The following is a 14,020-nucleotide window of genomic DNA, read 5'->3' on the forward strand; positions in this document are numbered from 1 at the left end:
AGCCAATTAGGTCGGCGGTGTGTCAACATTGGTAAAGTTTTAGAGGAAAAGTTTTTACTCACAAATTCAACTTGTAAACTGTTTGTTTCAAATATAAAGTAGTGAAAAATCAATATTACAGTTTAAAGACAGTAAAGAAATGATCTGATCTGAACACACGGTCCAGTTAAAGCTATTTTTTTACTTTTATTTAACTTTTTAACTTTTATTTATTTAAAAGGGACAGTGTACATGGATTAATATGAGTACAATGGTTCATATAAATGTACCAGAGTTAGTCTCTTGGACTAATCTTCATCTGCAGGTTGATGTTAAAAACAGAACAGACAAAGACAGAGAACAAACGTACACATATATTTATATATAAACTAAACATAGACGCTGAGGTAAAATCCACAACATACAACAGTTTGATATAAAAATTGGATGATTAAAAGGAGACATTTCTTTGGAGGTTTGTGTCACAGCAGCTACACTGGATCACTAACCAGCCTCAAGAGCCAACTTTTATTCCTTTATCATTCTAATCAACACGATCGATTGGTCGCACATCTGCCAGAAAACTCTGCCACTGATGTAAAGAATAAAATACAAGAGTTCGTCCATCGTCCCATCTTGTTGTTCAGCCTCTGCACACCTTCATCCCCCCCACACAGGCTCTGATTAGACCTCCTCTTAGGACTGTGTGGGTGTGAACAAATCTAAAATGTTAATGATTGATTGATGTTTTTTATGTGTTTTTATCCCCTTCTGGGGTCTTTTTCCTTTATTAATTTAGTCATTTATAGACTTAACACATACTTCACAGTAGCCCATTTCATTGCCAGCATTTCTCTGTTGTGTTTTGAGCTGATCAGTCATCGAGTCGGGACTTTGAGCTGCACTAATGAAAGGTGCTATACAGATAAATAATAATGAATAAGATTGACTGATTGACTGATGTTTTTTTACAGACAGCTTCACTCTCTTAATATTGCAGCACCTATTTGAGCAGGATGACTTCATATCATATTATTCATATTCGTAGTTTTCTTCATGACAATTGGGAAAGAAGAAGAAAGAAGAATCTGCAGAGGAAGATCATGTGATAGGACTGAGAGCTCCACATCTACAACTGGACTTCATAGTGAGATTGACATGCAAATTTGAGATTTGGTTCACATGCAGGTTTTTATTTGCCCATCTAGATCTGAAACCAAAGTGTTGCCGTTCTTGTCAGTGTCGTCCTCCAGCCTCTGTCGATGGTCTGTGATAATGTGGGAGTTCCCATGGGAGAGCAATGTGTGACTCAATGCGTTTATGAAAAGATCCGAGTACACACATGGTAGAGAAACCCAGCGCCATCTGTGTCTACGAAACATGATAATGTAAAAATAAACCATGCAAACGTATGGAAAACACCCCATTCAGCAGTGCTCCAATTAGTCAGTCGGAATTTATTTAAAAGGCAAACACAAGAAAACACTGAAAAGGATGAAATTCCAGCCACTCTGTTTTTCGGGACGCTACACGGCTCGCCAATTTGTCAGCTCCACTCCAAAATAGTTCACAAAAGGGCACGCAGGCCTATAAAACCTCCCACACCGGGAAGAGATCTTGGTGAAAGCAGCATACAGTAGCTCTTGTGCGCCCCCCCGTCCTGCGCCCTCCTCCCTACTCCATGACTAAGTGATTTAGCCAGCTCTGGTGCAGGCCGCCTCTCACTTACAATGCCTCCCTGGGTTAGTGACAGAGCGGGGAGGGTGGCGGAGAAAGAGAGAAAACCCATTTACAATGCGGCTTACACACGGCGGTCCCCCCACAGACGGCGCCCATCCTCGGATTGATGTGTGGTATGCATAGCTTTTGGGTGCAATTTGGGCACCAGAGAGATGGAGAAAGAAAGAGAGGGCAAGTCTGTGTATGTCACAGGGTGTAAGAGGCGGGCGGGGGGGCGGGGGGGCTCACGGGGCTCAGGCTGTCTGTTCTCTCGCCCTCTCTTTGAGTCAATAGTGTTCCGGCAGCTGAGGTTCTTTATGAGGGGGACAATCTGGAGGGTCTTGTCAGAGTGCCGAGCAGCTGCTGTTTTCTGGGGAGCTTCTTTCATGAGCCACAGGCCTGGAGTGGGCTGCTGAATACAGAAGCACCCTCCCGTCCCGTCCCCTCCTCCTCCTCCTCCCTCCTCCTCCCTCAGCGCCTCCTCCTCCTCCCTCACCCGCCACCCCGACCTTCTCCAATTCCGCATCCTCTCCCCCTCCCTTGGAAAAACCACCCCTCGCACTGGAAGCCCTCCCGCACAATGCCAGATGAACAGTGGCACAGAGGAACATGAAGAGAGCAAGAGAGTTTTGTTATTGTGCGCTGCCCGCCGCCTCGTCACCCGGGGTACCATCCCTCACCCTGAACAATGCTTTCATGAGGTATGTGAAGATCCTTTCATACGACAAACGCAGACGTTAAATAGCGCATTAAAACACAAGCAACAAAAATATAGCTCAAAACATATTGGCACCTGTGTTCACATCTTTACAACCTGATGCGTGAGTGGACTTTTCATAATATTTGTTTCCAATGGATCATAATAAAAATCAACAAGCCTGATTCAGGTTAAAGTGTATTTCTCCTGAGTGGGACTTTGATTAGCAAAGCAGTGAGTTTTCATTTGCTCCCTTTATGTGATTGTGTCAGTTAGTCAGATCAGTAACACACACTGCCTCCCTTCTTCACGCACAGGCCTATGTTACCACGTTACATTCACTAGACTATACGTAACAGGATTTAATTCTATTGCAGCAGCCGCGTTCGAAGAGGGAGGCCGCCGTCACCCTTTGTCCCTTGCCCAGTTGTCGGTGCGGCGGGTGCAGCAGTGAACCCGCGCTGGTCGGCCTTGGGCTGGTGTTTGGCTTCAGAGTCCGACAGGCTGCTCCTGTTTAGCTGCTGTCTGAAGGCACCAGGTTCCCCGTGGTGTCCAGCTGCATGCATTTACATGTACAGGCCGACACCGGGCACTCTGTGTGGTCCCTGTTGAAAGACACACGGAGGTGAGTTCAGAGAGAAGCCACGTGTAGACAACAAGCAACGTGGAAACTACAGATATCACAGGAGTTGGTACATTTTGACCCACAAGATTAGAGGAGGTCACCTTCTATTCACTGATAATTCTGCAAATATAAAAGAACTAATTTAGGAGCCTGTTTTTAAAAGGGGCTTTTGTCGGTTTGTAGGAATATGGGTCAAATGTCTGTATTTGTACTTAAGCTTGTACCCACAAAGTTCAACAAACCACAAAATAAAACTAAGGATAGAACTTCCACCTGACACTGCCTCTGTCTGCATTAGGTAAATACAGGGTTGACTAACTTTACTCTCACAGGTGATGCAACAATCGCCTCCAAGCAAACCAGTTTACACCAGAAAATCACACTTTTCCAGCATTACATCTACTTTAACGTTTAAAACACTAGGGACCTCTGATTTCAAAACAAACTCAAGAGATGGACCATGGGAGTTGTGTCTTCACCACCATTCCAGAGGAAAATCTACCAGACGTGACTCAAGCGCAAATCATGTTCTTGGATGAAGTGTTGTATTCACGTAACGCAGCTAACGCCAATGAGTCATGATCAGATATGAGTGACCAATACAAGCAGTGGAAGGGAAAACAGCCGACTGGGTGACTGTGTGCTTTTCATCCGTCATCATGTTGTTTGTCCCAGAAGATACAGCAGAGACGAGCAAAGGCTGGGTGAAGCAGATATGATGAAACCTAATGGCGAACTTGTATAAAATGGGGGATTTCTCTGGGTTTAGACATTGTTGGACTCGTTTTGGATGATGTAAGTACACAAGTCAACAAATATATAGAACATGGGTCTAGTTGTATTTAAACATTTCACTGAGGAGTTTTTAGGTATTATACATAAGAGCCGTAGATGTTTTACAGATCAACAGAATATCTTCACAATTATATCAGAGAGAAATGCTTGGGAACAGCATGTGTTCACTTTTGAGTTTATTAACAGATCTGTAATAAATACAGGAATAACTGTTGACGATCATTTTCAGAAATCCCTTAATATCTTTGATAAGAGTCAAATGTTAAAATTTTACTGATGGGGAGAATAAATTTATCTCATATGACATGAACAAATATACAAAATTCTACTTTTAGTTTCTACAGGCTTAATTTTAGGGGCAGGAGGGTTTTGGTTTCAGAATCAGACCACAGACCACAGCAGTGAACCACGTCCACATGTGTCTAAAAGTGATCCACACGTGTGAGAGTCGCACCTGAACCAGCTGAGCATGTGGCCCGCGTGGCCGCCGTGGCGACAGTTGTGACACCAGGTGAACCAGTTGTTGAACTGAGCCAGTTTGTTCTCCCTCGTCAAGTCCACCTTCTCGTCCGACTTCCCTGTTCCTGCCGAACAGAATAAATATGCATCCATGAGTCAATATTAACAATCAATAAAATCTGGCAGGTATCAGTGGGATCAGAGCGATGATTGGCTGCTGCACTGACACTCTCAGGTAAATGTTGATCAAAGTCCATATATCCTCCCCTGCATATGCGTAGTTAGGTATTATGGCCACTCAAGCTGCTCAAAGAGGATTCCTGTTGGTGGTAAAGTCAGCTGAGCATCTGTTGACACACGGGGCACTTTACCTGGGCAATTGGACACAGGTGTCCCCATGTTCATGAGGCAGAGGGCACAGCGCGGCAGCGGCTTCCTGCAGCCAGGGCAACTCGTCACCTTGGATTTGGTGGGCGAGCCGCTGACGCCGTATTGGCTGAAGCCGCGGCCCTGGTGAGGCATCGCCGAGCAGCTGTAGGAGATGGACTTCCCGCAGAAGTTGCAGCTCACAAACACCTGCCGTGCGAGAACAAACACAAAGGTCGGTTGATAAGAGCCGGCGGATATGAAGGTAGAACCAACAAGCACATGCTCGCCAGCTGTCAGGATTTCATTTTTTAGGGGAGAGAGAGATAAGTATTAGATAATACAGCAATAATCCCAGCGCGCTTAACGGTGGTTATTGGAATGTTAGGCAGTGCCAGGTTGTGTTTGCAGTGCCAGGGTTCTCATAATCACCCATTTGTAATATTCAGCTTTATAATAAAAGTATATTGAAGATAAGTATGTGTGTGTGAAGCAGTAAAGAAGAAAACTCAGTGCATGCTTTATGATAAGAATTAAAAGTCAGGGCTTATGGGTGCTGTGTGTTTGGCTGGTTGCTTGCTCTTCAGATTGGTCGATATAAACGTCGGCTACAATAAACAGCACAAATTCCCTCTACTTTGCTATAAGGGCAGTGATATCAGACCATAGACATCAGAGCCTGGAGATCTGACAACAAACAGGAATGGAAAAACTGTTTCATCAACTTAACTTATAATGGCTGAGTTTATCAAAGACAAGTATTTATGGCTGCAACTTGTTTTCATTAATAATTGTTTACTCCTGTTGTGAAATGGCGCAGATCTCCGCCAAGGCCCCACAGTCTCCTTATGTAAACACATTTAAACCAAATTGCGGTCATAGATGTAAGTCCTCGAAATGTACCCGATTTATTTTGCCATCAAGATCCATGAGTTATTCCCTGGGAAACCTTGGTTCATCAAAAACGTAATCTCTGAATTGTTTTATAACTACAGACATTAAAAAACCTTCCCCTGACATCCTGTACCTGGGCTAACGGTTTGGAGCTGGGGTCCAGTTTTCCTCTGTGGATGTCGAACTCCGCCCGTTTGTGCCAGAACCTCCAGGCATCCAGGAGGTTGCGGTAGTTTTCTATCCAGCATTGGACTCGAGGGTCCTTCAACACATCACCTGTGGAGCCCTGTTAGAGAGAGAGAGAGGTTTTCTTTATGCTCAGGACCATTCAATATTTGTATCTGTCAACGTATACTTACACAAAATCAATGTCTACAGCTGTAAGGAAGTAAAATTTGAAGTTTCAGGACCTTAATACCTGAATACCACTTGAAATTAAGACCAAACTTTCAACAGAGATAAACATCAAAAGTTAAAATATTCTTGTTCCACCCATTGTCCAACGTTTGCTTTATAGGAACTTAAAGCAAAGCACCAGCTTAAATATTCATAATTTTCAAGCCACTTATCCTTAAACTGGAACTTCCACATGTTCACAATCTAGCTAGCAGGATGTTTAGAAAACCAGAAACAGACCAATGATGCAGCACATACCAGAACTAATACTAATTTTTCATCAGTCTGGCAGAGCTTCGGTGGTGACGTGCCTAAAAAGCAACTTTTATTATTTTAATTGGTAAAACTGAGTTGAAGACATTTGAAGACATTGTTAAAGGATCTGTGGCCACCGTGAAAACAGTGAAGTGCAGCCTGCTTCCATAAAGTTCGTCCTTCCTGCACCCATCCCTCCGGTGGAATGTGTACATGTACGTGTATATGAATGTAAAGTATATGCTTTTGCTACATAGCAGGTGGCTGCCTTGTGTACAGCAGTACTACGTTCAGGAGCAGGTGAGAGAGGGACAGAAAAACAAAGCTTTTCAAAAGCGTGTTGAAAACTTACAGACCTGTTCCACGACTTTAAATTCTTTATTTCCTTAGAGAAACAAATGCATGAGAGCAAACTCCAGTGAGGTTTGCTTTGTATTGTGAAAGGAGATGGAAGGTATGGGCAGTTGTGACATTTGAGAAATGAAGACACACGTTTTAGTGTGAACACTGATTTCTCACAGAGAGTTTCGAGTAATTTCCTTTAAGTTACTCAATCAACCTTGTGTTTTGAGTCACTTCCTGCAGCTCAGTGAGGCTGTGGACTGTTGAATTGTAAGTTCTCACCCTGCACTGCTCTCATGGGGCAGCTTGTTTCTCGTATCGTCAGCAGAGTGGTGACGGGAATGGTTTTGAATATCTCAGGATAAAAAATATAACTAGAAAACAGACTTAGAACTGCGTCTGAGGTAAATTGTCCCATTGATTTGCTTTTGATAACTAATAATTGTACTCACATTAGCACAGGTTTAATTGATAGATTATCCCCACACAATAAGTCAAGGTTGTTTTTTCTCTTAGAATAAAAATACTCTTGTTGGTGACTTAAATATAAGTAATATCCATTTCCTTTTTGTGCTTATGAGTACTTGGGAAAAAGAAATAGTCTTTTGGTGTTTTGTACCTTCAACATGCAGAAGCTGGCGGTCTGGACATCTCCCGTGTGGTCCACGTAGCTCTCCATGAGATCCACGCCATCTTTACTCAGCCCCGTCAGCAGGATGCCCTCCAGGTTGCCCGCTTCCTTCATCTCATTGGTCAGTTTGTCGACGTATCGCGGCAGCTGCAACCACATTCCCCAGAGAGATTCAGTTCAAACACGTCAAGAGGTTTCCAAGAATATTCAGTTTCAGGAAATGGTGTGGACAGGGTGTGGCACACGTAGAATTTCAACATTACATTAACAGGACATAATCTGAAGTTAGAAGTTTGAATGAAGTTAGAAGTGGAGTTTGTCACCTGTGTGTCGCTGAGAAACATGCAGGCGAAGGCGACTCGGTCCCGAACAGCGACACTGCTCTCGTGCTGAAACAGAGAATTCATTTTTTCGTGTCATTTTTGGATAAAAGTTGAATCAAAAACGTTTAAATTTACAATGTGCTTATGATATTCAGTTCATAGAATGTGGAGCTCGTGATTTAAGGTTCCTCTGCTCTGACCCACTTCAACAGGAAACCAATCAGCTTGTTTACGGTCTATAAGCGCAAAGTGTTTCAATGTTCTCATTGTGGAGTCATCACTTTGGCCAGGGAAAGGTCTTAAGAGATAAATATCTGTGACAGCAGCTGGTGGCCAGAGTCTGATGCAACTCAGGGAGGAAGAAGCAGAAGCACACGCCGCTCCGCTCTGGGCAGCGGTTCATGTTCGGTGAAGTGTTTTATGACTCTCAGGGCTGATGGTGGAAAACGTAAAACACATCTTTTCCTGTGCACCAGAGGATTTGAGACGACTGGAGTCTCACCTGCCTGTTCAGCACTGTGTTGACAACATGTTGTATGAAGTGAAACAGCCACAGTTAAGTGAGAGAAGAGTTTCTTCCTATTCACTAACTGGCTTTTAAAAAGTCTGGTGACATTTAGAGTTGCAGTACCAGCACGCCATCGTAGGCTCCGGGCTCACTGGTGAGGAAGGCAAACATGACGCAGAGGTAGGGGTTCTTCAGCTGCAGCCTCAGAGAGCTGCACATCTCCCTCCACAGGGACGACTTCTCGTCGGTGTAGCCTGACAGAGCCATGGCCACCACGTTCAGGTTCAGGTCACCTGTGAAGAAGAAGAAGAAGAAGAAGAAGAAGAAGAAGAAGAAGAAGAAGACGGGTGTATTTAGTATCTGCAGGGACTTTAACGTACGGAGCAAGAGGGTGGAGCTTCTGAGACTATTGCTCACAGTGACCTAGTTTTGTTTCTACACTCAGTTTATTAGGAACACCCAGTTGAAACTAATGGAGTCCTGCAGATAACCATTCTACACAAAAAGTTGAGTTTAGCTGAACATCTTCTGGCTTAAGCTCAATTTTATTAGAGCCCTACGATTTATTGCTTGGCTGATAAAATCGTCCAATTTGAGCTTTTCACATTTTTTGCTGATATGAATTTGTCTATTTTACAGAATAAATAATGCAGAGAAGATGTGAACTTATGTTTAGAATTGACATAGAAATATTAAACATTTAGTTAATTCAAGCTCTTCATATTTGGTTGTATTTGTGTTTTCTTTTTATTTATAGATATATAATAAGGCCCATGGTTAAACTGTAAAATATCCAGCCTCAATTGCATTTCTTTGTCATAAAAGTATTGGTATCGGCATCCGCCCCCGAAAGTCCTTATCTGTCAGACTCTAGTTTCTATAACAGAAATACATGAGTGGTATTAAGCTTCTCATCTAATTCAAACAGACAGAGAACAGGTGAAACACCCACAGGACCTATAGAAGGAAATTGAACCTTAATCGCAAACTCCTCAGTTCATGAACTCAGAGCTGCTGTCTGAGACAGAAACTCCCCCCCCGCCCCACTGTAACTGCTGAGACAGTTTTGCTGACACACCTCATCTAATGAATCAGCCCATCACTCATGCTCAGGAAACCCTCATTAGAACACACAGCCGAAAAATGTTTGACCCACATTGGTGGAATTCTTCTGAGACGAGACGTGTGTAAACAGGAGGCTTCACTCGTCGCTCCGTTGACGCTCAGTGTGAAAAACAAGCTTCTCCTGCTGCTGCCGACACATTTTCTAAATTCCCCCAAATCATAATTTTGTTTGGTAATAAACTTGATTTTCGCCGACTTATCTTGTTACAGACAAAATCCCTCTACAAATGTTTTTATTCACGGCAACAAATGTTAAAATATTAGTAAGAAATCAAGGAATTAAAATCACTTTATGTTGCAGACGAACATATTTCTGAGCAGTTCACGACCTGAATGACCTAAAATCATGAGACTGGTTTTTCATACGTCTGCAGGAACCATGAATTGACACAAGCTATAAATATTTCTTATTTAATTTCCTCCTGAAGCAGCGTGACATTATGAACCACAACAACGTGGCGGCAGATCACTGTGAAGTGTGGAACAATGGGCGAGTCAGTCACAGAGAAAATAGACCATTTCAAAGTTTGTGATTATTTAATCGGTTGGAATCTTTTGTGCTTCATTTTCAAAGGAATTTGATTTAGGGAAATAAAGCAGAACATGTGAGACGAAGCTCATCACTAGTGCAAAGATTAGTTAATAAATCTGCTCAAGTTTTGATAATTTATGGTTTGAATCATTTTTCGTGTCGAAGTGAAAAACGTTTGCTGGTTTTATGTTGTCAAATATGATAATTTATTGGTTTTCTTGGACTTTTGTCATAGTAAATTGCATATTTTGAGGTTTATGACAGTTAGATTCATGCTATCCATGTTATAGTTCTTATGCTTTCTAATATTGTGATGTTTTCTTGACCTAGAAATGATGAATCTAGGAAAGGATCACTAGCCACAGTCCTAATTAGGTTATATAAATTTCAATATAAAACGGAAGCACTACAATAAACTCTGATGTTTTAAATCTGACTCCTCTTTCCTGTCAACACTTCAAACACACAGCTGCTTCCTGTCCTGTCGGCTCACTCACCCTTCTCAGCGGTGGCTCCCTTGTTGAGGATCTGGATCGCCCGCCGGATGTCCAGATTGAACAGAGCGACGGCCGCCGCCCGCTCCCACTCGCGCTCCTGCTCAAGCGAGCGCAGGAAGGTCTCCACGTCGATTTCGGGGCCGCGGCTGATCCACCCGCAGAGCCGCAGGGCGAGGCTGCGCTCCTCGCTGTGGTAGCGCGGCACGTCCGTCTGGCGGTCCGAGCCGCTCCAGCACTTGCGGCTCTCTGTTGTGCCTAGAAAGACACACAGCAGATTACATTTTGCCTTGTACATTAATGTAGGACACATCCAAGTTTTCAAATGTGTCACTTTCTTACCTGAGCTGCTCTTGACGATGTTCTTGATCCCAGAGTAAACAAGCGTCTGTTTGTTCCCCTGCAGCTTCAGCTCCATGTCCTCTGCACACTGCTTCATATGTGATTCTTACAAATTAAGGAATAATGATGACGGCGGATCAAGCAGCAGAGTTTTTACTGTTCAAACTGCATCAAAGGAGGAGAAATCTGTTTCCTGAGGGGAACTTTAACAAATCCAGACATTTGTTTTTTACATTTTAACATAAAAACAATAACTGGGGCTGTTTAAAGAAGAATTAAGTAGTTTCTTTCTAGAATAAATGAGGATTTATGACTAGAAAATATGGAAAATATATGAGCTTTTGTGGAAAACTAAATAATATAAGTTTTCACTGTATCTTTCTACAAATGCAACATCAGCAGAATAGTCCTAAAGCACATATGAGCATAGGGCTCACTAATGAAACCAAACCATCACAACTAGTGTCCGGTAACTAGTATAATATTAGTATCATTCATTGAGTTACTGCTTTACTTTGTCTTTTCCACCACTTCCTGGTCGTGAAGGATATAGAACAGGTCATACCACAAAGACTTGAGCTGGGGGTCGCTCCCTCCGGCCAGTTGGTGATTCCTCCACACCTGCACCGTGTCGTGGCCGTACCTGGACTGAGCCCTCTGCCTCATCTTGGTGGCGATGTCCCTCTCGATCACGCTCTCCACTCCGTCAACTCCATCCTCCACGCAGTCGTACAGGTGTCGGCCGCATGCCCACATGAGCGAGGTGGTGGAGCTCCACGCCAGCGAGATGCGTTCAAACACGGTGAAGTCGGTCATGACCCGGTTGGCTGCCGACACCACCACCATGCGGTTCTGGGAGGACGGGTGCCAGGCGAAGCTGCCGATCTGGCTTTCGCACGGCTGCACGCTGCGCTCGATGATGGTGGGCTCCGTCTCGTCCCCGATGGGAGTGGGGGTGTGCTGCATGTCGTAAAGACGGATGATGTTGCTGTCACGTGTGAGCGTGGCCAGGAGGCCGGTTCGCGTTGGACACCAGGCCACCTGAAAACGGTATAATCGAATTAATGACCAGCTTTCTGTCAACAAAATGTAATGTGCCAGTATTGTACATCTTCAGAATCTCACAAGAACATCACCATATCTGCTAAAAGAAACCTTACCTTAGTGAGGGGCTTCGGCTGCTCACTGAGCGTCAGCACGGGCTTCTCAAACTTCCTCAGATCCCAGATCGCCACCTGGCCCTCAAAGAAGGAAGCCACGCGATCATGGAAGTGAGGATCCACCGCCACCCCCTGGATGGCCTTGGTGTTGACAAACGTTTTCTGGCTCGTGTTCCTCAGGTCAAATATTGCGAGGTTTCGATGCATGCCGGCCAACAGCAGCTTTGGGTCCCGGAGCAGCCAGCAGAGGGAGAGACAAGCGTCGTTCTGGCCCAACTCGTAGAGCGGTTTGGTCACGACTGAGCTCGAGTCCAAGTCCACGGACGAGAGACGAATCTTCTCAGCTGTTACACTGGCCTCCGGGGAAAACTTACTGCTGATGTCCCATATGAGGACAGAGAAGTCCGCTCTGTGCTTGTCCAGACCAGCCGCCAGCAAGTTGCTGTCCACGGGGTTCCAGGCTAACGTGTTACACTGGCGGGCGTGCTTGGGAACAAACTCTTTCCCCACGAGCTCCTTACATGTGGAGTTGTGGCTCTGGCCCAAGCTGGTGAGCACCACTCTGCCGTTGGCCTGGCCGACAGCGAGTAAACACTCTGGCTCGTGTTTCGGGTACCAGGCCACGCATTTCATGTACGGGGTGTCAGAGTTAATGGCGAGTAAAGTAGCAGCAGTTTCCCCGGAAAGAGGGAGCGAGCCCGCCTTGGTCTCTGCGTTGCCCACAGGTCCAATGCGGTAGAGTCCCAGCTCGGAGTCACAGATGACATAGCGGTCGGGGTGGTGAGGAGACCACAGGATGTCGGGCTTTGAGCCACTCATGGTTTAAGAAGCAGCTAGAAGGATCTCAGAGGAATCGGCCTTCTGCAACCTGGGATTAGAGCAGATTGACACTTAAACACACTGATAAATACTACCAGATATATCTATATATAAACTACTGTTTGTGACAGGTTTTTCATCCATATAGACTATATCTAAGTGTATAAACGGTTCAAACAACTTCTGATTTTGATTTTTGGATCCTCTGTGAATTCGTGTGCTCCTCAGTTGTTGTTCCGATTCCGGTGTGTTCATGTGCTTTGACACTGAAAACAAAATGTGTTGTCTTCATGTTCTTAGAAAGTTTTAAAAACACCTTGACACATCTTTAATGATCAGGTGTGACATGCAGATTAACCTGTATTTGGTAAAAAGTGAGAGATGAACTTTTGCAAGTGACAAAAGTGGAACATTGGACGTTAGAAGCTGCTATTTTGACCTGATTGTAATTTATGTTATTTGAACCCTTTTAAAACATTTTAGAAAAATGTAAGTAATATACTCACTGTGTTTACTCAATGTATAAAGCTTAATATCGAATAATTAGTGATATTGTTTTATCGCCCAGCTGCGTTAGGGTTTCCTAGTTTCCTTTTACATTTTACACAACTTCTCCTCGATGTCAAAGTTTCCAAAAGTTTTAAAACACATTCACATTAAACAGATGATGATATTTGTCTGTTTGATCTACTTACTTGTCAGTTTTAGTTTAGATTTAAACCCTAACTTAAGGACGCAGGCTGTAGATTAGCTTCATGAATATAAAACATCTGTATTAACTCTATAAGAAGAACAGTGTTTACCTGTGTGGACACGACACAACCTCAGAAATGTTATAAACATGTTAAAGTGACGTTTTCGCAGAAGCTATTTAAACTGTTGACATTAATCTGGACGTTTCTACGTGAGAAAAGTTGATTAAGGATAAATAAACAATCGCGTGAGTCCGGAGACGAGTCGTTGTTTACACTAATCCACAAAGTCGAAGTGCAGGTGAAAGTTTGTTGACATGCTAGCTCGCCGAATGCTAATGCTAAGCGTTGCAGGGCGGCACAGAACGGGAGAGTTTAGCTAACTGCGGCTAAGCTAACAGCTGAGGGGGTGCACGGTTGTTCACAACGCGGAGACGGTTTGTTACTTACACACACACACACACACAGTTTGAGAGGGAGACGCGTTTCCACCGGATTCACACATGTCCGACAACTTGGAGCCAGGCTGCTGTTGTGTGTCACACCAAAACACGTCCGGGCGGTCACAGGAGTCCGCTGCGACAGAAGTTCCGGTGGCGCTTTGGAGGCAGTTCACCACCAGAGGGCGCCACTAACCACACAGGAAAATAACATGAGGAGCAGAGATTATATTATATTACATTACATTACATTACATTACATTACATTACATTACATTATTTTATATTACATTACATTATATTTTATTGTATTATATTAGTAAAACAGAATAGCACAAATAGAATATAATATACTGTATATGTAGGTATTTATTCTATATTGTATTTACTATATTAAGTGTTTATGTATTTTGCATTTTCATGTCTT

General features: G+C 43.7%; 1 protein-coding gene across 3 annotated transcripts; it reads right to left on the bottom strand.

The window, feature by feature from the left end:
- Positions 1-1,416: 1,416 nt before the first annotated feature.
- Positions 1,417-13,711, bottom strand: mios (missing oocyte, meiosis regulator, homolog (Drosophila)). 3 transcript variants are annotated; one of them, XM_034612299.1, is made up of 12 exons: positions 13,606-13,711; positions 11,643-12,510; positions 11,034-11,523; positions 10,483-10,581; positions 10,144-10,398; positions 8,113-8,282; positions 7,482-7,547; positions 7,147-7,305; positions 5,668-5,820; positions 4,646-4,850; positions 4,270-4,399; positions 1,417-3,000 (listed from the first exon to the last, which is right to left on the bottom strand). In XM_034612299.1, exons 2-12 carry the CDS (start codon positions 12,459-12,461, stop codon positions 2,910-2,912), a joined length of 2,637 nt encoding a protein of 878 aa, XP_034468190.1. In that variant the 5' UTR covers positions 12,462-12,510; positions 13,606-13,711; the 3' UTR covers positions 1,417-2,909. The 3 variants fall into 3 exon arrangements, with proteins under 3 accessions (XP_034468190.1, XP_034468192.1, XP_034468191.1); XM_034612301.1 differs by lacking the exon at positions 13,606-13,711 and adding an exon at positions 13,324-13,590 and having other exon boundaries at positions 11,643-12,512; XM_034612300.1 differs by lacking the exon at positions 13,606-13,711 and adding an exon at positions 12,968-12,985.
- Positions 13,712-14,020: the final 309 nt, after the last annotated feature.

Source organism: Hippoglossus hippoglossus, chromosome 16, assembly GCF_009819705.1.
Source record: "Hippoglossus hippoglossus isolate fHipHip1 chromosome 16, fHipHip1.pri, whole genome shotgun sequence".
NCBI classification, from domain to species: domain Eukaryota; kingdom Metazoa; phylum Chordata; class Actinopteri; order Pleuronectiformes; family Pleuronectidae; genus Hippoglossus; species Hippoglossus hippoglossus.

Excerpts from the sequence above, each read along its gene's own strand:
- mios (XM_034612299.1), bottom strand. The coding sequence starts at position 12,461 with ATGAGTGGCTCAAAGCCCGACATCCTGTGGTCTCCTCACCACCCCGAC. Across the intron at positions 11,524-11,642 it reads AGCCGAAGCCCCTCACTAAG|GTGGCCTGGTGTCCAACGCG; the intron begins GTAAGGTTTCTT and ends TACCGTTTTCAG. Across the intron at positions 3,001-4,269 it reads CACATGCTCAGCTGGTTCAG|GGACCACACAGAGTGCCCGG; the intron begins GTGCGACTCTCA and ends GTCTTTCAACAG.